Source organism: Myotis daubentonii, chromosome 13, assembly GCF_963259705.1.
Source record: "Myotis daubentonii chromosome 13, mMyoDau2.1, whole genome shotgun sequence".
Classification (NCBI taxonomy): domain Eukaryota; kingdom Metazoa; phylum Chordata; class Mammalia; order Chiroptera; family Vespertilionidae; genus Myotis; species Myotis daubentonii.
The window spans coordinates 45714372-45740784 of NC_081852.1; the positions used below are offsets into that span (position 1 = coordinate 45714372).

General features: G+C 49.1%; 1 protein-coding gene across 10 annotated transcripts in view; it reads left to right on the forward strand.

The window, feature by feature from the left end:
• PAX2 (paired box 2) overlaps window positions 1-26413 on the forward strand; it is a 92459-nt gene that overhangs the window by 11908 nt on the left and 54138 nt on the right. For 7 of the 10 annotated variants that reach the window (XM_059661087.1, XM_059661084.1, XM_059661080.1 and 4 more), the window contains exons 3-4: window positions 2845-3013; window positions 3753-3950. In XM_059661087.1, coding sequence (XP_059517070.1) covers window positions 2845-3013; window positions 3753-3950 — 367 coding nt within the window. The remainder of the gene's footprint in view (window positions 1-2844; window positions 3014-3752; window positions 3951-26413) is intronic. The other 3 variants (XM_059661081.1, XM_059661078.1, XM_059661086.1) reach the window with 1 other exon arrangement.

The window sequence follows — 26413 nt, forward strand, 5'->3', positions numbered from 1 at the left end:
CTTCTTATGGGCTGGTTTGAAATGCTTCCTTTTCTTTCCTCTCTCCCTTCCCTCTCTTTCCCCTTCTCTGCTCCTTGAGTTGGGAGTCTGAGACTGGCAGGATGTGGGGTCTTCTTTCTCCACCCCACCCAGGAGATGCTCCAAAAACAAAGACAGGTTCCAAAGAGACATTGAAGTCCGCAGGAGCCGGAGTAGAGGAGCCTCCGGGAGGCACCTGGGCAGAGCCAGGTTCTGCTTCTAGTTCTGGAGGCTCCTCGCCCACCTCACACACCCTGGTGAGGACGGTTTAGCCAGTGACCTGGCCAGGGTGTAGGCAAAGAGGGAGAAAATATGGGGGAAAGAACAAAAGGAAGGCAAATGCCAAAGCGGAGGAGAAAGGAGAGCGAAATCAAAACATGGGCAAGCGAATAAAAGAGAAAACAGAAAGGATGTGACCAAAAAAAAAGAAAAAGAAAAGAAAAGAAAAAAAAAAAGAGGTGAGGAGCAAAGAAACCAAAACAAAATAAGAAAAGGGAATGATTTTAATTAAATTTGAATTTAATTCATGTCATATGTCTTTAGCTTAGAAAACAATTCAGAGATTTTTTTCAGGCTTTTAAAAAAGATAAATGGATCCTAAATAAAAACATCTCCTCTTTTGTAGATTAATAATTAAGGATGATTTGTAACTTCACAGGGAAACTTTTTAGAACTCGCTTGATATATGTTTTGGATGAGAGAGCCCGGAGGAAGAGCTGAGTTTTTCCCTAAGCATACATTTAGCATTACAGGGAGGTGGGAGAGCTTTAAGAAATACCCCTCGGATAAAATACATTTTCCTAAATAATATCCAAGCACAGGAAACCCGAGCCAGGAGCCCTGAGCTGCGGCGAGTCTCCGCGAGCCAAGCCAGAAACCCAGGCTCCTTTCCTGCGAGAGTGAACCCGGGTCTGAGCGCGGGCTTCGCCCAGCCCGCCTGCTTCTCGCTGCTGCCTCTGCCCCGGTTCTCCTCTCTGGCCGTTCCGAGGGGACCCGCCGAATCCCGGCCGCCCACGGGGGGCCACTTTGAAAGCTGAAGGGGAGCAAGGCGAGCTGAAGGTGATCGAAGGAAGGGAGAGACCGCGGTGCGGGCGGCAGACCGGCCCGCCAGCAGCCGCAGCCGGAGCCGGCGCCGGTGGCGGTGGCGCATTCCAGGCCCGACTCACTGCCGGCTCCGACCCCCGGACCTGGACTCCCGCCGGGTCCCCTTCCATTCCCACCCCTTAGATTGGGGATGAGGGGCCGGGCCCAGAGCCCGGGAAGGCTGAATTATTCATCTTTAATCTGCCCGCAGCTGCCGCCTTTTCATACCGGTAACGCGAGTTCTCCCGGGGCCTAAATTATTGATGGTTGAGGTTTGGAGGGCGGGGAGGGGTGAGGAGTGGGGCTAGAGGTAGGCAGACCGGCGGGGACGAGCGGGTAAAATAAGAGGTTCCGGCCTCCCCCAGCCTCCAGATCGGAGACCTCTCCCCGGGGCATTGCCGCCGGCGCTCTGGATCCCCCCAGAAGGGGCCGGGAGAGAATCGAGCGGGACGCAGACGTCCCCGCTTGCTCCGAAAGTCGCCGGAGGCTAGTCTGGCAGGGGCAGCAGGTTGACCGCAGGGTCCGGCCCAGCCGGGCCGCTAGAAGTCTCTGGGCTTGGATTGATCAGTAACCGCGGCTGCGGCTGGATCGCTCTGGGCGCAGGATTGCTAGACTGCGTTAGGCCAGGGAGCACGGGGAGCCGGCGGTCAGCGCCCTCAGGCCTGGCACCCGGGAACCACCTGCGCTCCGAGGTCGGAAGCCCGAGCAGGACTTTGGTTGGAAAGTCAGCGCCCTCCTCCTGGCCAGGCGACCGACAGCCCTGCTGCCAGGTCTGAGAGGTCAGAAGGATGGGAGCTGGCCCGGCTGGCTGCGCAGGGTTCTCCGTGAGCCCTCAGATCGCCCGGGCGACCTGTACCGGGCGACCAGGGCGAGGTGGTGGGCCCCGAGCCTGGCGCAGCAGCCGTGGCCGAGCCATCGCTGCCTGCGCTCTCCCAGGCTCCTTCCCGGACATGCCGCTCACCGCTGCCTCCCCGTCTGAGCAAGGCCAACGCAGCCCCAGCTTCTAAAGCCTTCCCTTCTCCACCTGGCTTTCTTTGAACTTTAGACATTAGGGAGACGAGAGGATAGAAAACATAAAGGAAAGGAAAACTCGATTTAAAAAAACCATAAAACAAAAACACAGAGAAAGAGGTAGGAAAACTCCAATCCGATTAAAAATAAATGCTAGGGAAAAGGTGAAGAGCAAAAGGGGGGTGTCAGGGACTTAGGGATGTCCCTGTATTCAGAGCCCTTATGTACAGAGTCCCCGGGACTTAGAAAGCACTGGCCTCCGAGCACATTGCCCGCACACACCGACAGCTCCATCTTGCCTGCGGCTCAGGCGGGGATCCCGCTCCACGCTCCACGCAGGTCCTGTCCTCTGTCCGGCCCTTCCTTTCTTCTGCATTCTTTCCTGCTGGCATTAATCCCCCCCCTCTGCTGTTTCCCCTTCTCCCTTCCTTTCTCTTGCCCTGCATCTCCATTCCTTCGCTCGCTTTCTCCCTTGTGTCTCCCTGGTCTCTGAGCCCGCTCTCTCCCAGCCCTCCACCCAGCAAACATCTGCACCTCCGCGTCTCTGCCAGCCCGCAGGTTCCAATCCCCAAGCCCCGGCGTTGTGGTCTTCTGGCCCCCATTCTCCCGAGACCCTGGGAACATGCCCCTCTGCCCTGCCTGCTCCTTTCCCAAGTCCTGGGCCATGGACCCTGACTAATGGCCGGTCCCTGCTGTATGTGGGGTGTTGTGTTTTTTCTTGTCTCTCCCCAGCAGGGCACGGGGGTGTGAACCAGCTTGGGGGGGTGTTTGTGAACGGCCGGCCCCTGCCCGACGTGGTGAGGCAGCGCATCGTGGAGCTAGCCCACCAAGGTGTGCGGCCCTGCGACATCTCCCGGCAGCTGCGGGTCAGCCACGGCTGTGTCAGCAAAATCCTGGGCAGGTGAGGGCCTCGGAGCTGCCCCAGGGAGGCACCCTGCCTCCTTCCCCTATCGGCCCTGGGTCTCCAGCCCGGGGACTTGGCTGAAAGTTGAGGATGCCAGCGGAGAGGGACATGCCCCACTGGGGGGTATCTGGAGAGCTGCCCCTTTTGGAGAGGGCGCTCAGGTGGTGGCTGCAGCCCCAGGAGCAAGGGTGGAGCAGGGTCATCCAGCGCCTGCCCAGCGCCAGGGTCCTGGAGGGGAGGCAACCTGATTCCTGTCTTCAAGAAGGGGGACGGGGATGCCTCTTCTAGCAGAGTTATATGGACTGGGGGACTGAGGTATAGGGGGGAGGGGAAACGGACCCCCAAGAGGAGAAAAACAAGGCTTGGGGAAGTGGAAGGAGGATCTTGGTTCCCACAGGGGCTCCGTCTAGGTGGGAAAGGGCTGGAGGTGGTGCCTTAGCCCGGGTCTGCCTTGGGGGCCTGGAAGCTCTTCCTAGATGAAAGGTTGGACTTTCACTCGGGGGCACCTATTCAGGCTCCCTTCCTGGAGCGAGTGTCCCCTTGTCCACCCTCTCATCTTCTGTTGAGTCCCCCGCCCTAGCCCTAGCCAAGCGCCCTCTCAGCCATGCTGGGCCTTTCCCCCTGTGCCCGCTGCTCTGGGCAGGAGAGTGGCTCAGCATCTGTGGAACCTACAGCCCCCCCCCCCCTGCCCCTGCCACTACTGATTCTCGCTGACCCGCCGGCCTTCCCGGCGCAGGTACTACGAGACTGGCAGCATCAAGCCTGGAGTGATAGGCGGTTCCAAGCCCAAAGTGGCAACGCCCAAAGTGGTGGATAAGATTGCTGAATACAAGCGACAGAACCCAACTATGTTCGCCTGGGAAATCCGCGACCGGCTGCTGGCCGAGGGCATCTGCGACAATGACACAGTGCCCAGCGTCTCTTCCATCAACAGGTGAGCACGCCACCCTGGGCTGCAGAGCAGGACTCCAGCTCCCACCTCCTGCCCGCCAGGGCACCCCAGCACTCCATCTTGGGATCTTGGTTCTTTCTTCAGCCTCTGCCCTTCCTCCCTACTCCCAGCCCCAAAGTATTTTGGGCTGAGAGAGGGGATCTAGGAGGCAAAGAGATAGACAGACAGACTGAGCTATCTCCAGCTTAGGGCTGAGTATTCCCTGCCAGGCTTCTCCCGCTGGCGTCCTGGAAATGAATCCAAGTGTTTGTGGTAATTAAGACTCCAAGATTACTCGCCTCGGTATCTAGAGACAATCACAGCCCACAGCCAAAGCCTTTAAAATGACCAGTGTCTATTCATCGCCTCCAAACAGACTTCCCTTTCTAAAGGCATACTCCCTTCCCCAGGGACAGCAGCCTGTCCTGGCTCCCCCATCCTCCCTGCCAACTCCCACAAAGCTTGCCTCCCCGGAGCCCAGGCCTTGCTAGCCAGCTTCGCACAAATTTCCGGCCTACAAGCAGGAGTGTCCAGGCCTTCGGAGCAGATGCCAACCACTAGCCAGCAATTGGCAGGGACTAGAGAAGGTGGACAAGGAGTGGGAGATCAGTAGGGGAGGGAGATTCTCTGGATTCTGAGGCTGAACCTGAGGAGATGCCTCTAACCACCTGGAGTGCCTGTGTCCAGGCCTAAGAGTGCACCGTTGACAGGCTCAGGCACATGGGGACGACACAGGCTCGAATCAGCTTGATGTGTAATAACAGAAGTTAGTTAGTCTCCCAATCTCCAAGCCACGCCAGCATGTGCATACTCAATCCATGTATGTGCACCCAGCTAGTGTGCAAATGTGTCTATCTGTGGTGGATACAGCACATGTAAGCAGTAGTTGGACATAGGATGGCTTCAACATCACAGAACTGTACAACCTGGCACTAACAGAGACTCTGGACATGTTCCAGATGACCTTGGCCAGCCTGTCAACCCATGCCCCCCATTGTAAGACAAATCCCCAGATGAGATGAGGGTTAAGGGTTTCATACCCTTGTTATTCTTTGCCCTTTTCACAGGCTTATTTTCAGGGTAATAAAGGCACTAGCTAATAATTTAGAAGCTGGCATCACATATCAAGGTGGTTTTTAAAAATAATTTGTAAATGATATGGAATTATCCCAAATCATCCTGAAAACAGCAGGTAAAATTAGCTGGTAGAATGTACCTTGGCTAAAGAAGATTCCCTCTGCCACACTCATGCTGTAACGTACTGCAAGGCGACCCCAGAAATTATCCCAGTGTGTGCCATCTGTATTAAAATGGTTATTCAGTTATGAACAAGGTAACATAATACTGATCAGCTAATTATACACCCTCCGAAAACCCTCAAGCTCCCTGGGCCTGGCTCCGATAGGTATTGAAAACATAGCAGTTTGACATTCAGACACCTTCCGAAGAAGCTGGAGAAAGATGCTGGGTGGTTCCAGAGAGGAATGAGTCTTTTGCATTTAAAAGCCAGAGGAGAAGGCTGGGGCTGAGGCAGGAGTAGTGGCTAGGGAAAGAAAGGAGACAAAGCATTGTTTTCCCAGCCATCTGGAGATTTAGTCTCTTGGCTGGTTGCTGGTGCTTGGAGTGAGCTGGAATTGGGGTCTTGGGAGGAGAGTAGCCCTGCTGAGGAGCAGTGGTGCTGGGTCTGGGTGCTCGTGTTCTGGAGAACATTAGAGAGAAATGCCGCCGTCAGTGATAGGATTTGCTTTTGAGGAGTCCAAATGTATGGTTAAGGCAGCTTGCTTCCCTTAATGGGCAGAGGATTAGAGCAATCACGGCAGGCATGGGGGCAGCACCCCTTATCTAGCATCCCTTGCCCCCTCACCCCAAAATATACTCCTCACTGACTAAGATGATTTTGGAAGCTGGCTTAGGTAAAAGTTTGGGAATGCTCTCATCCTGAAAAGCCATGGAAAACAGGGGACAGGTGACCCTAGGATCAAGCTCCAAAGAACTTAAGGTGCATCTGTCAGAATTGGGAGAAAGTAGAGAAGTGAGTCTTGGTTGAAATAAGAGTGTGAGAAAGAGCAGCCTCAGCTTGACAGCTCTGACAGCAGCAGAATCTGCTCAGTATGGAGCCCTGTCATCTGAGGGGCACGGAGGCTGCCTTTGGGTGTGGAGAAATAGCTGTCTGTGGGCAGGTGTTGCTGTAGATGGAGACAACGTGGGAGGAGAGGAACGGGGAAGCTCTGGGTCTACAGTTAGGCTTCCCGCTTGCTTTGTCAACAAGGAGCTGTGAGGGTATTCTCGATTTGGTTTTGGGACAGAATCCCATCATGATTAATATTTTGGAAAGAATTCTGGGAGCTTCCCGGTGTGCTACTGAGTCGGGGCTGGAGGGATGCATCTGGGCCCCATGCCTTTAGCTTCAGCCCTGTTGGTGCTTTGTTCTGAAGGGGAGAAAGCTATCTGAGATGTGTTCTTTCACCCTAAAGCCTGAGAAAGGCAGGTGTTTCTGCTGGTCTGGTGATGTCAGGACCTTTGTGAATCCTCAGTCTCTGTGGAAAGAGCCTGGAGATTTCACCCTGTGCAGAAAGTGCTGTGTCTTGGGGAACAGGTAGTGCTTGAGCTGAGAGCTTTCCTATTGGTGAGATGCCAATGCGTGTTGGGTACTTTATAACCATTATGAGTAAGGGTGTGCATGTGCCCGTGGTTGGCAAGAAAGGAAGTCCACACATGCTCACCCACCTGAGCCAAATCGTAAGGTTTGTCATATTCTTCTCCTCAAAACAGATGCTGTCGCCGCACTTGAAATATGCTGTTATGGTTATAAACTAAATTGCTTCTCATGCTTTCAAAATGGTTCTTTCTCTGATCCTGCCGTGATAAAGGTTTGGACGGCCAACCCACGTTCTCCATTGGCAAGTCTTCATAGAAACACTTCTCTTAGCCAATGGAGAAGGTCAAGGAGGCCTCCCACCCCAGCCCCCACCCCCACCCCCAGCCCCAGAAACCACTGTCAAAATTCTGGAGGGTTGATGAATCGTTTAGTATGTGAATCATTTCTTGGCGCCTGAATCATTCTCAATATTGGGTGACTGATCACTGAGCAGGGAGTTGCCAGTTCTTCGGCTTGTATACTGCCACTGTAGAGGGTGGGTGTTTATAAGCAGGTGACTTGAGATTTAAAACCTGGGGTGGGAAGTGCCTGGAGAGGGAAAGAGTTGAAGGGAGATCCATGCCGCTGAAAGGGGAAAAAGTCACCTAGTTACATCGCAATTGACTAGGAAGGAAGGATTTTCCCGATTGTGCGCCAAAGCCTTCTGGTTCGGCTGTTGCTCTGGGCAGAAAATACGGATCCTTTGAAAGAACAGGCACAAACTCCAGGTAGCAGGGTTACTGAAGATCCCCTGAGGGCAATCTCTTGGAATGAGCTGACAGGAAGCCATCACGCTCCTAACTTTTTCAGCCCTACACTCTTTGGGACCAGGGCACTCCTGTCCCTAGGTCTTTGGAATGGACTCTTCCAGGATCCATTATTTCACTGATCACCTGCTACCCACACTCTCTCTTAGCCTGTTTGGCCCTAAGTGAGTCCATTCATTCTCATAGCAGGGGCTATACTGGCTTCAAGAAGGCTATAGACCCAGTGCTATGTCGTTCACAGGTCTTCATCAGAGCTCTGGCAGTGGGGTGACAGTGGTCTACCAGCTGTCCATTCAAAGACCTTCCTAAATAAGCTGGGGGCCACTCATCCTAGCCAAGGGACTGCTGAGGACATGTTCAGGGCTAGGGTTTGTGTCTCCTTCTCGGAAACTCCGGTTTCTAGAACATTGCATGTTTGACTCTTGGACCTGGTTTGGCACGAAGCCAGGCAAGAGGTGCAGCTTTTCCTGCCACATCTCCATACCCTTGCAGCTGTTTGGTGGTCAGGGTTGTTGGTCTCATGGCAAAGAGCCAAGGCAAGTTGATGGGCTAAGAAGACGACCTTCCCACAAAGGAATGAGAAAAACATGGACAGAGAACTTGCCTTCTTGGCCCCTGGCCTACCAGACTGGGTCACAAATAGCAAGCACACATGTCAGTTTCTGTCTGAGAAGCCTGGCTCGCCTGACCCTCCCCAGAGAGGGTCTCCTGTTGCTGAGATCACCCATCATTAGGGTATCACATGTTACAGTCATGACTACTGGTCCTCTTATTCCTTAAAATGAACTGGCATTGTCCTTCTAAAAAGCCATTTTTGTCCTCTTAGTTATTTCAGACTTCTTGGCCGGCAGTCATGTTGGTCTGTTTCCCTGGCGGCTGGCTCAGAGTGGGCGCTCAGGCCACAAAGTGGCTTTCGGGTGAGGGCAATGGCTGGTTGCCCTGAGTTCTTACCTCAGCTGGCAACTCTTAGGAAGAGGCAGACAGGATGGGTTGTGAAAGCTCCAAGTGGATTTTGGAGAGTGATGCAAAGAAGAAAAGAAAGGGAAACCCCTAAATAAATAAATAGTGTCCCAACTATTCTGAGAACTCAATAAAACAATCACATCAAAATGAAGAGGCATAAATCTTGTGTCTACACAGGTAACCCATTCAATTGCTTTTATTATCGCTCAGGCTGCTTCCATTTATAACCGTCCACAGCCTGGGCCATGGAGGTTGCATAGAGGGTGGTCTCCAGTGCAATCCTACACTCTGAGAGGCAACAATCAGCCCATACAGGCAGGGATTTCGATGGGAGCTCGGGAAGGGCCCATCTGTCTGCATGAAAACCAATCAATAACTCTGTAACCAGAGCCCTGTCACAGGGAAATGGACAACACAACAGTTCAATACAGGGGCCACAGGGGGAATTAGCCAAGTGGAGATGGGGCCAGGCAGGAGCAGCCCCTGGAGAAAGGAAACAGGGTGCAGGAGTATTGGGGAGAGAGTGGGGTGTGGCAGGGGAGAGCATTGGCTTTGTGAGTAAATGGGTACAAGGGGAAGATTATTGTGCAAAGCAGATCAGGAAATGAAAGGCACTGTTGGAAGTTGGGGTGGAAGGGAACAGTTGGGAAAGGGGCTTGTTCTTGTACACATGGGATCACGTGGTTGTTTATGTGATGATATGTGCTTGTGGACTAGGTACAGCTTCCAGAGAAAGAGCAGTGATAGTAGTAACTGGTGCAGAAGATAAATTAACCCACCCACCCACCAGCACCAAGAGCTTGTACTCTGAAGAGTCGGTTTCTTATGAGTTCACGTGGAATGTAAGTCCTGCTTCTCAGTCTTCTCAGCAGGACTGATAAAGGAACACCGTAAGCCAGGGGCACTATTGTCTGCTCCCAGCTTCCTAGATTTTAAATTCTAGCTATGCCGCAACTTTGCCTCTTACTGCTCAGGCCTGTCCTTAGTCCCTCTTTGTTGCTACCTAGAGTTGGAAGCTTGAGTTCTTATAGTAAAAGGAAACAGAATACTGGAAAGAATTGTTTTCACTTCCTGCTCTTTATTTTTTTTAATATGTTTTTATTGACTTCAGAGGGAAGAGAGAGAGAGAGATAGAAATATCAGTGATGAGAGAGAATCATTGATTGGCTGCCTCCTGCACGCCCTACACTGGGGATCGAGCCCACAACCCAGGCATGTTCCCTGACCAGGAATCGAACCCATGATCTCCCGGTTCATAGGTCAATGCTCAACCACTGAGCCATGCCAAGTAGGATCTTCCTGCTCTTTAAAAGAATGCAGTAAAGGGTGCTCATCTGGCCTGTACCTCCTTCCTTCCTGCTTACAGCAGGTGTCCAGAGTTGAGATCCTTGCAGGGGAAGCAGTTATAGCTATGAACTCACCCAGTTATGTGGGTGAGTCTAGAGGAGAGAGAAGGGACCCTGACAGATCTGAGGAGTGGGAAACAGTGTCTCACAACCAATGCACAGATAGCTAGTTAAATATTAAACAGGTGGGAACTAAAATCACCTTGACTTTATCTGTCTACCAGTCAGCTACAGGGTGGAGATGTTTCCTCCTGCTGACAGGTTGGTTTGGTGCTGTAAGGTGCCATTTGAATGTATTCATAATGGTTTCTAGGCATAGAGGTTGATATGGGGGGGGGGGAGGGTGTGTGTACACCAACCAGTATCTGCTCTCTGGTGAAAGGGTTCTAAGGCAAAGAGGAGGAAAAGGAAGAAGGCCCATTGGATATGACCCTCGGTCATAAAGTCTGGACACCTTGTCCTTGGGTCCGTGGGCCTATCAGGTCAACTAGGGAGGCAGTCCTAGGGCCACCGAGTGATTACAGGGCTGGGCCAAAGATTCTTCATTACAGAATTGGGGCAAACTGGGGCCAAGTTTTCCTTTGTTTTGCGCTGTAACACTCCATAGTCCAGTAGCCCCCACTAAGAGGGGATTTGCTACAGTGATGCCACCCTTGTGATGGAGAGCTGTGTGATCAGCTGTCCATCTTCACTTAGACGCTTGAGTCCCAGACCAGTTGGCAGGACTAGTTAGGGACCAACTGGGTAAGCAGCCGAAAGACATTCTTCCCGGTGGGTCCCCTTCCTGCAGCGGTGCGGTCCAGTGACCCACCAAAGTTATAGGTGCCCCAGCAGCAGGCATGGCAGCAGCACAGGGACACAGTCATTGGCAGAGCTCTCCCAAGGGCCAAGTCCCAGTTCCAGCCTCCAAACCCTTCCCCACTAATCCGTGTGCCAGGGAAATAAGGAGAAACTGTGTGCGAGAAATGCATAGCTACGATTGGAGAAGGCTTGGAGACCAGGTGGGGCATCATGGCAGAGGCAGATGCCTGGGGCCTCCTAGGGAGGGCTGTGCACAGGGGAGCTTTTGGGGGTGTGAGAAACAAGAGGAGAATGACCCGGTACTGGAGGAGGAGGAGCAAAGCCCCGTGTAGACATGGAAACTCTCAAGGAGGGAGGGAGGGAGACAGGAGAGCCAGGTTCTTCTTGTAGCTCATCCTCAAAAACCACTGGACTCTTTCTTTTGGGTTTTAGGAGCTAATATGATAAGGAGATATTTTGTGTTTCTCGTGTGTGTGTGTGTGTGTGTGTGTGTGTGTGTGTGTGTGTGAGAGAGAGAGAGAGAAACGAAGAGTCCTTGGCTTTCTAGAGAGGTCAGGTCTAGTCTAGGAATATGGGGGGAGAAAAGTAGTGCCCAGAAGTGCAGATTGGCAAGAAATGTGTTAGTGGAGGGCAGTGATGGAGATGCCGTGTGGCTGTAGGGGTCAGGAGTACAAATGCCTCCAGTGCCCATGGCAGGAAAGGACAGTGGGAATGGCCACAGAAGATGAGACAGAGGTGGTGAGAGTTGGACAAACAGAAGCTGGAGTGCACAGGCCCAGTCTAGAGGCAAAAGATTTTTTTAAAAAAAACTTTGTGCTGGCCAAATAAAACACATCGCCAGGCCTGATTCAGTTCATGGGCCAGCGGTCTGTAGCCCCTGGTCTGCGGAACTGCACATAACTTAGCTCGCTGCTTCAGACCAGAGCAGTAACCTCAGTACAGGTGCAAGGGAATGTGACATTTCCTGAGCTCCTTAGTCCAGAGCCCCCGAGGAAGGGAGGTGAGGAAGGGTGTGTACTCTCTCTAGCTGGGGGAGAAGAGGGCAAGGTGTAGATGGAAAGGGATGGACAAAAGTAAGACTGAGGACTGGAAGAGGAGATGGAGCTGAGAGGGAAAAGGGAGAGGTCTCAGACCTGGCTCAGCCTGGACAGGTGTGTTGGAAATGGAGGGTATGGTGAGAGTGCAGAGCAGGGAGCGACAGAAGCTTTAAAAGGAGAGCTAGATCTGTGCATCTGAGCCAAGGGCCTCTGGTAGCCCCGCAAGGTCTTGGAGGTGGTGGGAGGGAGCCAGAGCTCCTGTGGCTGGTTGGCCCGGTTGAAGGGAACTGAGGAGGCTCAGAGGTGGTAAAGGAGGAAAGAGGAGGCCAGCCCTGGAGGAGAAAGCAGGCAGAGCAAAGGAAGTGGCATGGGAGGGCAAAGTCACAAGACCTGGAGCTCCCGGCTGCCTGCATCGGGCAGCACACTGCAGGGCAGGCCGGCAGGGGCTGTGGGGCTGCTGCAGTGCGATGCTCCAGCCTGGTCCCTGGAAGGAGGGTGGGTGGGAGAGAGGCCAAGAGGAAGGGAGGTCCTGGCCTCCTGGGTGTTCCACACTAGAGCCCCTTCCACCCAGGAGCCTCGGGCTACGTTGCCCTGGACTTCCTGCTCTGCCTGCCATCAGCTTTGCCTGAGCGTCTGTCTGCAGTGAGCTCCCTCTGCAGCCATCCAGGAACAGAGGAAGCCAGAGGACATGACCGACAGCTCCTGGCAGCTCCTGGCAGCTTCTGGCAGCTCTTGGCAGCTCCTGGAAGGAGGAGAAAGGCTGTGAGACTGGGCAACAGGCTGAAAAGGAAACTGTACCCACCTTGTAGGCTCCATAAGGTCAAGAAATCAGAAAGAGGAAGGGTTGAGAGGGGAGGAGAGCAGGAAGAGAGATCAACAGAGGCTCTAGAGCAGTGGTTGTCAACCTTCTGGCCCTTTAAATACAGTTCCTCATGTTGTGACCCAACCATAAGATTATTTTCGTTGCTACTTCATAACTGTAATGTTGCTACTGTTATGAATCGTAATGTAAATATCTGATATGCAGGATGGTCTTAGGCGACCCCTGTGAAAGGGTCGTTCGACCACCAAAGGGGTCGCGACCCACAGGTTGAGAACCGCTGCTCTAGAGTGAGCAAATGTGAGCACTGGATCAGCTTTCCCTGGTCCTGCTGCTTCCTCTGGGCCCCAGGGTCTTTGCTGGGCTGATGAAGGAGGCTGAAGGAAGTCTGGAGCCTCATGTGACAGTGTCCAGCTTAACAGGTCACAGAGATGGTCAGGGAGGAGACCCCTGATCCTGTGACCTCTCGAACTAATTCAAGAGGACGAGATGGTGTCTGCCTTGTGTATCGCACCAGGAGAAGTTGGTGACTATGTGTTGGGGGCCTCTGCGTAGCTCTGTTTTGGAAAGAGTGTGTGGGTTCCTGGTATCTAGCTGAGCCTGGCATCCGTGCCCCGGGAAGCCACCTAAATGGCCCTGGCATTACAGGGAGCTTTTAAAGGGAGTTGGTCCTGTTGAACAGTCTGTCCTGAATAGTGAGTTAGTGGCTCACTGTTCAGAGGGTTTCCAGTTGAAGGGATTGTTTGGTCCCAGGACAAAAGTCTCTGCCATCATTTGGATGGCCTGCCTGTTTGGGGTGTTAGTAAATGTGATTGGGAGAGTGTGGAGTTGAATGGATGGTAGTTGTCCTGCTGGGTTGGTGGGTGGGGGTTCTGTCAGGTACACAGAGGATCCTGACACGTCTAGTCTGTGAGCATGTACACATGCATTTATTGTGCTAGAGGCAAGGGTGTAGAGTTATGTGTGATGCCAGGGAGGTGTGTGTGAGTAACACGCTACTAGGAAAACAGGTAGCAACTGCTTGTTTGTGTTTGCTGAGGTCCTCAAAGGGAGTGTGCATGTAGGTGGGGACAAAGACCAAGCTATTTATGGCTTTTTATCATCTGCAGTGAGGATACCTCCTTTCCCTCCCCCCATCCTGTATGTTTTCCTTCCTCTCTGCCCTCCTCATCATCACTCTGATTAGCTGGTTTGGGTTAGGAGGCCAATCTCAGTAGACTCTAATTGAAGATTGAAGAGAATTTGATAAGATAGGGAAGGCCATCATTCCTCTGGGGACCAATAGAGGTTTCATGTTCCCCCCTCCGCTCTGCCTCCCTGAGGAGCTGACACCAGGGCAGGCGGCCTTCACTGACTGTAGCTGTCTGGCCTCTGGGAGAGCCAGAGAAAAGGAAGTATTCCCCAGGATGGAGAGTTGGGTTCCTTCCCCAGTTGCCATGGGCCTGGAAGGAACAGTATAAGGGACAAGACAGGGAAAAAGGGTAGAAGAGAGATGGCCAAAGACAGGAGAAGTGAGAGCCAGATGTAACTGACACTGACAACCCTAGCAGAAACCTGATTTCTGTTCACAGAAATGCACTGGGTGTGTATATTAGGAAGAGAATCTTTATTATTATTATTATTATTATTATTATTATTATTATTATTATTAAAGAGATTCTGAAGCCTTTAAGCCAGTCTGCTGGGCAGAACACTCAACTATTTGCAGAGGGTACTGCCTTGGTTCAGGTCCAGCTCCTCCTAGAAGTAGTGTTCACCTCACTCTTATGCCCACTGCACTTCCACCTCTGAGCTTATTATGCACCTCTTTCCCTGTTCTCACTTCCCCTAAACTTGGCTCTGAGGACCAGCTAATTCCTGGCTCCAGGAGACAGCCTGGAGAGCAGCACAGACTACTTAGGAGATGACCTCCCAGGGTGGGTGCAAAGAAAGTTGAGAGAAATTCATTTCATGGACAGTGGCTGCTTATAAAAGGCGATTCCAGCATACGAATGTGATAAATGTTAACTGAGCATTAATCGCATTAAAGAGGATCCTATAAACTTTTCATTTCTAATTAAATTCATCCAGTGATGCTGCCCAAGCGAGTACTCTGGGCCCTTGTTTATGTGGAAAATTAAAATGCAAATACAATGGGATTTATTTCCAGGAGTGGAGTGATGGGCTAGCCCCTCTGGCTACTGGTCTCCGGCCTTGTCAGGCCAGGTGACTGCTTCTTTGGAGGTGCTGTACCCCTTGGGACACATTCCAGTGTGAAGGGAGAGGCCAGAGCTCAAGGTCAAATAGAGTGGAAAGACTTGAAGAGGGAAAAAAAAGGCAATAGATGACCCAGACACATAGGGAGGCATTGTCCTGGTTTCCTATACTCCAAATCACACTTCTAGGAGAAGAAACCCCCAAAACCTCGCTTGTGAACAATGTCATCACAGTTTCCTCTGCAGCTCTGGGATGAAGGGTGTGCATGGGAGGAAGAGCTATTGCAGGCAGCAGCCAGGCCAGATATAATGGGCCTGGTCCTAAAAGAACTGATTGGTCAGCAGCAGGGAGGGCCCGGGGCCTGGACTTACCTCCAGCAGTTTGAGGGTCAGCTTCTGTCCATATTATGGTTTCACCGGGCTCTTCCTGCCAGTGCCAAGTGGCATTGACACAGGGCAATGGAGCATAGTGGCACACACTGAGAACGCTGTGCATGCACGCCCACACGCACACAGCCTTCTCGCACGCAGGGAGAGCCGGTCTCTCATAAGAATAAACAAATGTCCCTTGCAAAGATCCTTTAGTGCCACGGCCCCTTCGATAAAAGTGATAACCCTAAATACTATTGAATGGAGCGATCTAAAGGTCCTATTTACTAAAACATAAATTAAGGCGAGTGGAGAGGAAACCTGGGTAAGAAAAATCATTTGGGTATATCAGTAGAGACACTGAAGGATTGCTGTGCTGCTCTATGGATAAGGAAGCTGTAAATAGCATTAAAAAGTAGAGAGGGAAAGAAAATGGAAGGAGGAGAGATGATAAAAGGCACAGCACTAAATCACAAATAGAGGTACCTGTACAAAGTCACAAACCAGATTTATGCCCAGCTTTGCAAAATCTGCAGCTCGGACCGTTGATACGTAGAGACACTAAGTGCACAGGCATGTGGGCATCCGAGTGCCTACACGTTTATGTGAATTGAAGGCAGTAGGGATGAAGCTGTGTCAGTCGCGGGCTGTCTATACCAGATGCTGGGACTGATCCATCAGCTCCGTCTTGCTGGGATCTGATTGGGTCCAATTCCGTAAACAGCCAAGGATACAGCCTTATAAGGTTTTTAAAGGTCTTTAAGCACACGAGTCTCTGGTGAGCTGGATCCGTGTTCTAATGGATCTCCAAGGCAGCAACCCATTCCCAGAATGGAGTCTGCTTGACTAGTTTTGTCGAATAGCTGCTACCCTGTCCTCTTTAGTCTGTTTTATTCTGTGTGTTTTTTTCTTTACTGTTCACTTATGTCTCTTGGAAAACCATAAGCACTTGCTGATGAACAGGTTAACTCCCAAACATATGGATGAAAACCAAAACCTTTAACCAGTCATCTAATAAATGTTGTCGATATGATGTCAAGTATCTGGTGGTTTGGAGATGTCTAAGTAATTGATTGAAATTCTTAGTTTTTATCCAGGCACAGAATTAACACCTATCTGCATTTCATTGGTGTTTTGTTTCATTGGGAAACACCTGTCTGCAGAGGAAAATACTCTAAGAAACAAAGTATTGTGGTTAGAAAGCATCTTTGATGCATTTGAGTCTCGTTTCTGATTTGAAGGGGGACTGGGCTTGGCCTGAAAGCCAGTGGAGATCTGGAGCTTAGAGAATTTAGTATTTGAACAAGCACAGCTGATGGACACTGCCACCTGAAGTTGGTTGGGAGGGCCAATCACTTGGTCCAAATACACCTAAGCTGTCGATTAGGCCTGGCTTCCATACGGGAATCCACTTTGCCATATTGAAAGAGAATATCAGGGATCTTAGTAGATACTGTCTTTTATTCCTTTATTCTTTCATCCATCCATTCAGAAAACCTTTGCTAAGCACCTGCTATGTGTGAGGCAATTCACATAAACCTATGGTATAGGAAAGCAGGCCCTGGAGAGAATTGCCAGAGTTTGAATCTAGCTTCCTTACTCACTAGCTGCACGGTTAGAGGTAAATCTCATATCCTCTCTGGACCTCAGTTTCCTCACTCACCTGACATGGGGATAATTATACAGATCTTTTATAGGTTCTCATGAGGGTTATATGGGTTAGTCCACATAAACCTGCTTGGCATTGCACCTGGAGATAGCAAGTGCTCAGTCAACGCTAGTTATTATTACGGCAACAGCAGTCATCAAGTATATATTTCCTGTTCTGTGTCTATGTCAACGTGTATGAGTTCTGGCTTTAGTGTGCACAAACACTGAAATTTGAAAAATAAAAATGCTTGAGGAGCCAAAAGGATATTGTGTGGACAGAATTGTGTATATGAATGCCAGTGAGAATTGTGGGCTGCTATGAGCCCCACTGGATTTAGGAAGGGGGCCCACTCCGTGTACATCCAGGAAAAACAAACAAACAACTCTATAACTCAGTTATCTAACCATTGAACAGAATTAGTTACATAATTTTCCCCTTTGTCCATTTTGAGAGCCCTGCGTGTGTGTGTGTGTGTGTGTGTGTGTGTGTGTGTGTGTGTGTCAACGTCGCATCTTCGTATGACTGCACATTCCTTCTCTGATGAGTCTACTATTGTTTGAGGAGTTGAAGGTTGGCATTTTCTGGGCTTCACGGCATTTTCATGTGTTGTGGTGCTTTGCATTTTGCAGGTTTTTTTAAAGATAAAATGAGACGGTAATGGAAAAAAATTCCTTACTTGATAGGTTTGAAGGATTCCTCTGATTCTTAAATATCATAGAGGGACGAGAAAGGGAGGAAATTGGGAAGAGGAGGGGAAGAGAGGAGAGAAAATAGAGATAAGAGAAAGGATGAGGTAAGAGAAGAGGAAGAAGTGAGCAATGGTTTGACAAATTCAAACCAAATCTATCTACCAAATTGTCCCACATAGCTATATATTCCAGGGAAGCATGGGGGCGGGGGGTTGATAATCATTGCAACTATTTCCATTGCTGAGGGAGAAAAGATTTTAAGGAAAAATTAAGAGTTAGTGCAATGGCTCAAAGTAACTGCACATCTGAAAATTCTCCATTTACTCTGTGCCCAACAAGAGCAAAGATGAAAACCAAAGCTTCCCAAACTCATGATGATGTGTTCTGGCCTCCCCAGCTTTATGAGAAACCCATGAGATAAGTCTGAGGCCCTAAATTCTCCCTGCCCCTTTGGCCTAGTTGAGTAACCAAGTTCAGCCCAATGGCCTTTAAGATCCACATCCAAATGTCTTAACATTCACTTATCTGATTCCTTCCTTAATTCCCAAATTTAGCACCTAGATTATCCTATTCCTCATGTATACCTGTTAGCTGGTAGAGGTCCTGATTTTTTCAATTAAAAAATAAATATTTTGCCTAACCGGTTTGGCTCAGTGGATAGAGCGTCGGCCTGCGGACTGAAGGGTCCCAGGTTTGATTCCGGTCAAGGGCATGTACCTTGGTTGCGGGCATGTCCCCAGTGGGGAGTGTGCAGGAGGCATCGATGTTTCTCTCTCATCGATGTTTCTGATTCTCTACCCTTCTTCCTTCCTCTCTGTAAAAAATAAATAAAATATATTTTAAAATAAATAAATAAATATTTTAAGTGAGCTAAATTGGAAATCTGAGAACTTACATTTTTAAAAATAAGTATAAAATATATATGGGCCATTTTCCTTTCTGTCTATTGATCCTCATGGGGCTGGATGCAGCCCTCTGTGAAGACAGACTTTTAACCCCCAGTCCCTGCCACTGTCCAAATGGACCAGAAGGCCAAGAAGAGAACTACCTTCTGCCCCCACCTGACTGCCTCTAACTGACTATTAGTTTTTGCAATTCTGCTTAAGTCACACAAACATCTTGATTTATCATAGGATTTTGTATGATATTAGCCCACATGTGTACATGTTTCTATACATGCATAGGCCAAGCTTATGGATACTTTACTTGGTGAGTCCTTATATTCATAAGAATAATAATAGCTAACAACTTCTCCCTGCAATAGGAATTGTTATAAGCACGTTGCATGTATTAATTGATTGTTTATAGATGGAGGGTACAGAGAAGTTAAATAACTTGTTCAGGCCACAGGCTAAGTAACAGAACTAGGACTTGAACCCATGTAGTGCTGGCTCTGAAACACATGTGCTTATGCACTAATTCATACTTCATATCAACTTTTGATCAAAGGAAGTGCAGGCATGTGTAACCTCTTGGGGAGCTCTGTATATTTTGCATCTCATGCCCAGCAGTGTATTCATGCATTTACTTACAAGTTCAGAACAGAGACCCCGAGTCTTAGTAGAAAGACATGGCTAGTACTTTTTCCTGTTCTCCTCCATGGTGTGTGTGTGTGGTTTTGTGAGTGCTGAGCTACATCCTCTGGGGATACTGGGAAGGAAGAAGTTGCTGGTGGCCAGAGCTACAGAGTGGAGCAAACGGGATTCTTGGAACCAGAGTTTATGTTGTTATTCCCATTGGAATTGGGGAGTTTTCTCCCATCTAGCCTCCTCTAGCACCATCAGGAATCTAGACTATCGACAGGCATAGAGTTTGGCTTTAACTCTCCAAATTAGGCAGATGTAGGGAGTGTGGCATCAGGACCTGTGCCAGTGGGGTAAGGTCAGAACTGCTCCATCGAGCAGGGGGAGTTTGCTTCCAAGAATAGAACTGTGCATTTGGTCAAGAAGAGATTTGTTCTGCATTTCTAGAATCTTCCTTCTGATGAAGCCAGAAGCTTTAAAAAGCTAAAGGGTGGGCTCTCTCACCCACAACCACACAGAGAAAGCAATTACCAAATTATACACCACCACCCAGATCCAACATCATTACTCAACTCACATCACCAAGGAGACACCCATTAACCTAATCTCTGAGACATACATTATGTGGAAAAAAATGGATGCTGATATGATCAACGAACACAATAATTCAAAGCAGAAACATGGACATTGCCACCAAACAATACTTAAATTCTTCTAACTCAGTGTTACACAAAGTGCAGTCACCTCAATACAATACCACAAAACACCAAGTAACAAACCTTAAGCCAGCTGCCAATGGCACAATGCAATACACAATAACACAACACAATTCCAACTTTCTATCCCACAGGCACACCTATACACAAAGGCTGAAATCATATGGGCATCTGAGTGATAGCGCTGGTCAAACACACAAAGAGCTGGAGTCAGCAGTGCAACACCCAACCCTTCTGTGTACCCAGCACAAAATGGTCACAGCTCCAGCCTCCCCAACCCCGGTGCTCTCCTGATCCCCAAGCACAGCACAGCCCGCCAGAAAGCAGGGCCCTCCTGTTTCTCCAGCAGGTGGATGTGTCCAGACCATCACCTCCAACATGCCTGCAGGCTCTCGTTGCTCATAAGAGAGTAAACTGTCCCCTGAGCCTGCTTTGCAAGAAAGGACAAATGAGCTTTGTCCGGGTTGGGGTTTAATCAGACTTTGCTGTTACTGAAAATGACAGAGCTCCAGGGATGGAGAGAAAGGTAGGGGTGGGCAAGGGGGCGGGGGGGCTTGCCAGGCTGGGTGCCGGAATTCCCCTTCTTCCACCGAGCCCTGCCTTCTGTGGTCATTCCAGAACCGAAGCCCTCTTGCTGGGTGTTCACTGAGTATCGATTCAGTCTGCAAGCAATTTTAATATTTCTTCAGGGACTTTCCAGCAACAGCACAAGTCATTAATTCACCCTCCCAAATTGCTTATTCAATAGCAGGAACATGGCTCCTGAATAAAGTCCCAGAATTTATGTGACTCGCACGAGTCAGGAGGTCAAACAACTGTTATGGAGCGAAGTTAAAAATCCAAATAAAATATTGACACTTTTTTGGGGAGGGGGTGGGGGAAGTAAAGGTATTTAAAATAGGTTTTTGTTGCAATGCCCCCAGGATAAAGAATGGAAGGAGACTGAAGACAAGTTGGAGTTTATAAAATCAATGAAATTTATTGCATATCTACTTGGCATTTAATAAGTCTCTCATTTCCACATCACTCTACCCCCACCCCATCCTGGCCATAGATAGAAAGACACACAGGTATGCAAATGCACATTCATGCCCATCAATACTGTGCACAGACCAATATAACAACATGATTGTGATGTGAGCGCCTCAGACACCCTGGGAAGGGAACAGTGATGAGTGTGGAGTCATGTATGATTGTGGCTTACATATTTGACAGAAATAGGCATAACTGGGCAGAAATTCATGAAGTTGGTTTCAATAAATACATCCAGTATCATAAATCTTGGATCAATGCATTAGAGCAGACGTGAATATAAAGACACACTAATCATAGAAATAGTTTCTAGAAACTGAGAAACACATCTTATACATTATCTCCACATAATTATGTACATGATTTGAAAGCTAGATAGATACAGAGAATTTGGAAAATCTACACCCCCAAATCTACCAGTGCATATAAAATACATGGCTACCAGACCACTTAACCTAAAATTATGGTTCTTTTGTAACGCAGGTATGATGCTTATCAAATCCAACTATGGCATGTGTGGGGGAGAGGGTCAGCATCTTTAGAATCATGGCTACATGCAATTTCTATTAATTATCTACATATACATTTGCTCAGTTGTCCAGATCGTGGATGTGAAAGACGGGAGGGGAAATTTGTTCATTCCCAAATAGGTAATAAACACAAAAAACTACTAACATAGATATTTCCAGAAGATGTAATATGATTCAGCCTACAGATATTGGAGTCACAGGCCCGGACCCAAAGTCTGGCTCCAGTGCTATTAAGCACACGAACTTGGGCAAGTTGCTTAGCCTCTCTGTTGTCTCCTTGGTATACTAGAGAGCATGCCTATTTGATAGAGTGGTAGTTAGGATTTGAATGAGAAAGAGCATTTGTTACAATGCCTGTCACACAGTGAATATGAAATAAATGATGGTTATTATGTTTCTTATTATTATATGCAGCTCTTCTATTCAGCCCCAGCCTCTCATGGATTCTCCATCTGTTCTTGATATGATTGACTTATTCTACCCAGCGGTTAGCAGCGTGGAGTCTGCAGTCAGACTCCCAGGTTTAAATCCTAGGTTTGCTACTTAACAGCTGTGTAACCTTGGGCAAGTTACATAACCTCTCTGAACCTCAACTCCCACAATAATAGAAAAGAGGAATAAATTAAATAATCCATGTAAAGTGCTTAGCTCACTGCCTGGTACATAATAAACATGTATTCGCTCACTATATCCCTTAATATTATATTATTGTTACTATTAATAGTCACACTTATTTGTTACTAAACAAATAATCTTTAAATATTCACATTATTCCAGGCACTGCTGCTACATGATAGAAATACAATGGCGAGAAATCTAAGCCTGACATCTGCCCCTACAGAGCTCACAATCTAGGGGAGGGTTCAATGTGAATTGAGTAAGCAAGAAAACAAGGTTTCAGCTCTATACTCGACCCTGAGTGGAAGAGGGGAACAGAGAAATAGATTAGAACGCCAGATTAGGGGAGCTTTTGAAGGCAAGGCTGAGGAATTTTGAGTTTATCCTGTAGCTAATAGGAAGCAGTTAGAGGGGTTAGCCACATCACATTCTTGTAGGTGGACAGAGAGAAACCATGCATTGTTTTTGAATGCTGGCGTTAACCAGGTGAGAGGGGGTGGGGTTGGAGGCAGGGAGGCCAGGCAGTCTCTGGGAGATTGCTGCTGCTAAAAGGCACTTCCTCCAGGCTTCCTTCTGCTTGGGAGGGAGGAGGCATGCCAGTGGAGGGACAGGGAGGAATTAGTCCCAGCAGTGAGTCTACAGGAGCACCCTTCATCATATCAGGCAGTCTTCTAGCCTCCGGAGCCTCCCAGGGCCAGCAGGAATGTGTGTGATAGGCAGCAGGCGACCCCTAGCCCTCGCCTGGAAGCCCTCGCCTGGAAGCCCTCGCAGATGAGGGCACGGCCAGTGACGAGAGGAGCTAGTCTGGTCACGGCTCTGGGCTTGGCATGCACTGCAGACCGGTTTCCAAATGGTTAGTTAAACACATTGCCCCTTAATTTTTAAACCTATGCCTATCTTGAAGTTAAATCAATCCATATGCTTACCATTCATCATCTAAACCATCCCTATGGCCCCCTTGGGCCAGCCCCATGGCCCATCTAGCCCAGTAAATTGTATCTGGCCTGGGCTCCCGGGGACACGTGGTGGAAGGATTATCGCCCTCAGTGCCAGTCTTAGAAGGCGACGTTGATGCAGAAAATATGCCCAGGACCTAAAGAATTCACTGGGACTCTCTCATCCTGGAATGTACCAAAAACTATTTTGAAATTATTTTTATTTCTAACCTATAGTTTAGTTCCCACAGAGGAGCTGAGAGCTTCTTGAATTTTGGCTACTGTGTCATTTGGAGTCAGGATTAGCAGATGGGGAGGAATGTCGATTGCTGGAGTATGAGTAAGGACCCCAAGTAGTCTTAACTCACTAAGCCTTTCTCCCTGCTCTCTCAGGGCTTCCCTGGCTAACCACCAGGACAGTTTCCTCACCCCTTGACGGAAGGTCGTCTTCTCAAATATTAGCTTAAGAATAAGTTGGAGAATTTGCTTAAATACAGATTCCTGGGCCTGACCACCATCAGAAACTCTAATCAGGTCTGACGTTACCCAGGATTTGCATTTAGCACACACCCCAGGGAAAGCTAATGCAGGCAGTTCAAGGACAGTAGTTTGAGGAAACCCTTCTGCAAGCTTATAGTTGGGCTCTCATTTCTTGGAGCTCAGTTTTGACTTCTGAGAAGCAACAAGAGGCAGAAGCTCTTGGTACATTTTGGGGGAACCCTGCTAACCTTGGAACCTGTGTATTCCAGTTACATCCTCCTACAGGCAGGATAGAAGGTTCTGCCCATAGCTTCCCCCCATCAGTAACCATTCTCACGCACACAACCCTGCCTGACATATGGTCAGTTGTCCAAGCTGAAACCCACAGGGCATGGGAGTGAGTGCGAGCAGACAACCCTAAACTCTGCACAAATTGCAAAGCGGAAGCCTCAGAAAACAGTTTATGTGCAGCACGTCGGGGCTGCCAGTGGGGTGGGCAGGATGGATGCTATTTCCTCTGTGGGGTGGAGGTAGTAAATTCCACCTTTTCTGTTCCTGGGATGTACAGAGGGGAGATTCCAGTTCCTTAGACTTCTCAGGAGTAGGGAGAGGTAGGAACCGTTTTTGGGAGAGGTGAAATTTTCCTCGATGATCTCTGATACCTCACCTGAGGTTCTGCTGTGAAAACTCTCCAGCTATCTGCGTTGCTCTGACTTGCCTTGGGGCTGAGCCAGGGACAAATGCCTGATGTTGGCAGCTCTCAAAAGGCCTGAGTTGAAACAATTACCGGCATTCATTGGGCAAAATATCCTTTGCTGAAGCAAATATTGTTTTGTCCTCCAGAATGATCCAGCCTATAAGAATACCTATGAAGTCACTGGGAGGGGCCCCTCCTACCACTCCTCAGGCCCAGTGTGCAGTGGGGCCAGCTAGTCTGAACCATTCTCTACACTGGAGTTCCTTTCATTTACCAAACCAGGGTGGATTTTCCTCCTGCCAGGGCAACATTTTCTGCAAAAACTAAAGTGAGTGAGCTATCTACCCCAGGACAATTTAAAGTGACTTACACTTGCATATGACACAAGAATGAAGATACTTGACATCTTGCTCCAAAGACCCTTTGAGCAATCCAGCGATAGGACCAAGCCTGGGGCTAGCCTGCCGTTCCACTTGGAAGTGATTCCAGAGTAGAGAAGGCGGTCTGTCCCAGGCAGCTGGACAGGATTTCATGGGGATGTGCTCGCAGGTCCTGTGTATGTCACATTGTCAGCAGCTGGTGAGCAGGTGTAATTACTCCCATTCTATAGAGGGGATGCTGAAGCTCAGGGAGCTCCTTACCTTTGTTTCGCAGAACACAACAAAACCAGAGGACCAGAATGTGGGAGCTTGGATTTGGGACTTTTGGGTACCTGTCTCCTGGAGGCAGTATGCTTGGCGGGTCAGGGTATGGGCCCTGGGTTAGTCTACCTGAATTCAAACCTCGGATTTGCCGTTTATTAAACGGTTGATCTTGGCCAAGTAATAATATGTCTGATCTGTAAAATGGTTTGTTGTGAAGATTAAGTGAACCATGTGTTTGAAGCACTTAGACCATTGCCCGGCACCTGGTGAATATTTAGGGCAATTGTTTTTATTACTGGAACCTCCACCAAGGAAGCACACTGCTCTTGGAAATCGTGGCCAGCCTAGTCCTGGAAGTACTGCCACCTAACTCCCTCCAAGGTGAGCTGAGGTCACTTCAATGCTAATAGGTCCTCTTCTTGTCCCCACCTCGGGGAGTTTTTGCACACCATTTATTATCATATAATATAATGCAATATAATATCATACATAACATAACATAATATGATGGGTAGGTTAACTTGGAAACCCTGAGGCGGACCGTGGATGGATGGATAGATGAATAGATACATTTGTACTAAGTATACATACATTATATCATTCTATTGATTTGTAAAAAGTTCCCGGTCTGCCTGGCTGTAATGAGATTTTTGAACTTTGCGTGGCGATCAATGAGAGGAATATTATTGGCCTGGAGAATTGATATACCTGCTCTCAGTGGCTTGTTCTGCTCCCAGGCTGCCCCGGCCCCCCAGGTGTACGATTCCAGCAGACACTTAACCTTTTTTACAGTGTCATCGGGCTAAAAGGAATCTAATAGTGACACAGGACTTGTGCTCAGCACTCTGCCACTATTGCTTTCCTGTCACAAATAATTTATAGCCTTCTATTTCCATCCCTGAGTCTGCACCCCAGCCCTGCCTCCCACTTTCCCCCAGCTCCCAGAAATCAATAAACTCACACAGCCACACTGGGACTTCAGGGTGCAAGGAGACAGACAGACAGACAGACAGACAAAGAAGAGAGGCAGAGAGAAGGGCAGGGAAGAGTGAAACACGGAAGAAAGGATGAGAGAAGGAGGAAGAAGAGGGTGTAGAGCCAGAGGAGGACTAAGAATGTCCCCACTGCTTTCTTAGACTGTTGAGGGCTTCTGTGTTTCTGCATGAGTTTAACAAACTATTACTAGGCGGCTGGTCACATGCTTTCATTCTGTCTCACAGAGCCACTAGATTGGTTCCCTCTCCTCTTGGTGGGAGCTGAAGGCTTCCTGGGAATTTACCCAAGACGTAGTGATCCCACCTGCCTTGTCATCCTTTACTCTAAAGCTCAACCTGGTATCTCTTGGGTCCGGAAGAAGCTGCTGCTCATAGTGTCTACAGATCCACCCCCAGGCAGGGGTCCCCAGTCTGTCTTCTCTGATGCAACCTCTTTTTGGGTCAGGCTGTGACACCTGCTGCTGCTGTTTCCTGTCTTCTCAGTGTCTCTGTAGCAGCTGCATTGACCAGACAGGGGCATGTTGGGCTGGGAGGCCTCCTGCCTGCACCTGGCTCAGCCCCTAAATAGAAAACAGCCAGGCCTAGGGGTCGCCCATGGGAATACTACTATTTGTTGTTGTTATTATAGCTAGCACTTGTTGAGCCAAGCATCATACTAATTGATGAGTTACCATCTTTAATCCTCACTATAGTCCTAGGAAGTAAGTAGCAGTAGTATTTTATTATACAGGTGAGGGAATAAGAAACTGCAAGGGTTTCAAAGGCAATAAGTAACAAGAGCTGGGACCCAGACTGAGCTCTTTCTCCCTTTGCTCTAGTCATACTCCTGTGAGTGTGGGAGACGCTGATTGCCTGAAGTCCCCACGCTGGCCCCGACAGAGCCTGGAGGTCCCAGGAAAGTTAGAGGAGAAAGAACATCCCTGTGGGAAAAAGCATGCTGGAAAAGGAAGCGGGGAGCAGGCACCCTGACAGGGCAGTCTTTCCGGAAACAGGAAATAGCATCTCCCAGCCCCCAACTCT